Source organism: Hylaeus volcanicus, chromosome 2 (assembly GCF_026283585.1).
Source record: "Hylaeus volcanicus isolate JK05 chromosome 2, UHH_iyHylVolc1.0_haploid, whole genome shotgun sequence".
NCBI classification, from domain to species: domain Eukaryota; kingdom Metazoa; phylum Arthropoda; class Insecta; order Hymenoptera; family Colletidae; genus Hylaeus; species Hylaeus volcanicus.
The window spans coordinates 30,735,682-30,737,734 of NC_071977.1; the positions used below are offsets into that span (position 1 = coordinate 30,735,682).

At 55.4% G+C, this 2,053-nt stretch overlaps 1 protein-coding gene across 3 annotated transcripts in view; it reads right to left on the bottom strand.

Annotated features, from left to right (window-relative positions):
• The window catches only part of LOC128872583 (uncharacterized), a 14,354-nt gene extending 12,369 nt beyond the window's left edge, over window positions 1-1,985 (bottom strand). The window contains exon 1 of one of the 3 annotated variants that reach the window (XM_054115433.1): window positions 1,014-1,985. In XM_054115433.1, the coding sequence (XP_053971408.1) occupies window positions 1,014-1,189 (176 nt within the window). In that variant the 5' untranslated portion in view covers window positions 1,190-1,985. Of the gene's footprint in view, window positions 1-367; window positions 436-1,013 lie in introns of those variants that run through there. The other 2 variants (XM_054115434.1, XM_054115435.1) reach the window with 2 other exon arrangements.
• Between the last annotated feature and the right edge of the window lie 68 nt (window positions 1,986-2,053).

A 2,053-nucleotide genomic window follows, 5' to 3' on the forward strand; every position in this document is an offset into this window, starting at 1 on the left:
ATTTGGAGAATTTTTGAAATTTTGTGAATGTTTGAAATTTTATGAATGTTTGAAATTTTATGAATTTTTGAAATTTGTTGAATTTCAGAGGGGTCGGCGGGCCTGTTAGGGGTTGATTTAGACTGTGAATGAGAATTTTGAGAATTTCTTGAGAAAAAATAAGTGTGAGCATGGAAACTTGAAAATATAAAATTCCCCTTCCTTAGGGGTAACAATGAGTACCAGTGACCTATAAACAGTTAAACAACGCAGTCTTCCTCGAACGAGAAACGTCCACGAAGCCTGTAGTCCGCGCAATCACGTTCCAATCGTGTAATCATCTTCTAACCCCAAAAGCGTAACCATTTACGGTTGTTCCTTCCCTTACGTTGATAATCGTCGCGTCCCAAACCCCGAAGCAACTCGAACCCGACCGAACATCCACGCAGCGTGGAACGAAACCAGGTCAAGCCTAAACGGTATTAATACCGGCACCAAGCTGAGAAGAATGCCACCGAAGGGGGTCGTGGACGCTCGGTTTCGAACGATTCCGACCAACGCCGCAGCCGTCCGGAAGCCGCTCGGCGCCCGATTGGCGCTCCGCGCGTCACCAATCGGAAGCCGACGGCGTTCTCGCGTGCATATCCGCGTATAGCGTTGCCGCAATCATTCGAACCGAACCGTCGGATGCATTCTCCCCGACTACCGGCGAGTACGCGCGACCGCAACGAGACGCGCGTACACGGCACGTCTCTGGACGCGGAACCGAGCTGATCGAGGATTCTATCTATAGCCAGTCCGGGCGAACCTTAAATAGCTGCGGCGATTCGAGAGCGTGCTCGAGACACGTAACCTATACCGCTCGCGTCGACGGATGCCTGTCGCGAGATTGGATAACTTTTGGAAACAGCTGCGCGACACTGGACCACCGAAAGCGTTCGCGTCGCGTAGAGAATACACGGCGCGTTATCGACTCGAGGAAACGACTTCGATATCGGGGGTCGAGGCGGACTGTTCGTGGTAGCGTTACTGACCTGCAGCGGACCGCAGGTGGCTGCTGCATCGTCCTGGACGGCGGTCTACCGACGAGAGCGCGTCGTTCCGGCAGAAGCGAGTCGCTCTGGTAGTACTGACAGCCGCAGCGTACCTCGCGTCCGAGGCTCGACGTCGACGAGGCTCGCGAGGCGCGTCCTCGTTGCTCCGGCTCCATCCCCACCCCCCTCTAGATTCCACTCCACCTCCAGTCTCCTACCTGACGGCGGCTAGTCACCAGCCTCTGCGCCCTTTCCTCCTCCAGTGTCGTCGCGCGTTCCTCTCGCGCGTATTACTTGGTCGATTTTTCAACGCGGGAACGACACGTCGACGCACGTCGCGTTACTCGTCGCCGAGGTCGCCGCGACCTCCGGTGAAATGGAAAGGGGGAGAGAGAACGGACGGGAGGGAGAAAGAGAGTCGGTTTCTCCGCGGGTGCAGCCCGCTGCAGCGGCTTCTAGGCGACTCTTACGTGCCCTCTGGCCGCGGGACGTGACGGTCCGGACATACTATTTATTTATAGACGAACGTTTCGCGGACGTACGACGAAAGGGAACGCGCTTTCGGTGATCTCCGTATCACCTGGCCGGGTCGCGACGACGGACCGTCGTACCACCTGGCGGCGCGATCGATGAAACGTCGCGCGTGCGGAAGGGAGTGTCGTCGACGCGGGAATTACAATTTTTACAAGTTGGGACGCAGGGGAGAATTTTCGGGGAGAATTGGCGAGATATCGAGGTGGAAGGGTGTTTGGTATTTCCATATACCAAGCTACGAACCCCCGCAGCTGACCTCGGTATCCTTTAGCCTTCTGTATTTGAGCCCGGGAGTCTCTAGACCTCCAGCATTTCACCCCAGGAGTCTCTAGCCCGCCCCTAGCTGAGCTTAGTACCCTCTAGCTCCACTGTAGCTGAGCTCAGTGCCCTCTAGCTTTCTATATCTGAGCCTAGAACCCTCTAGCCTTTCCTAGCTGAGCTTAGTACCCTCTAGCCCCCCTGTAGCTGAGCTCAGTGCCATCTAGCTTTCTATATCTGAGCCTAGT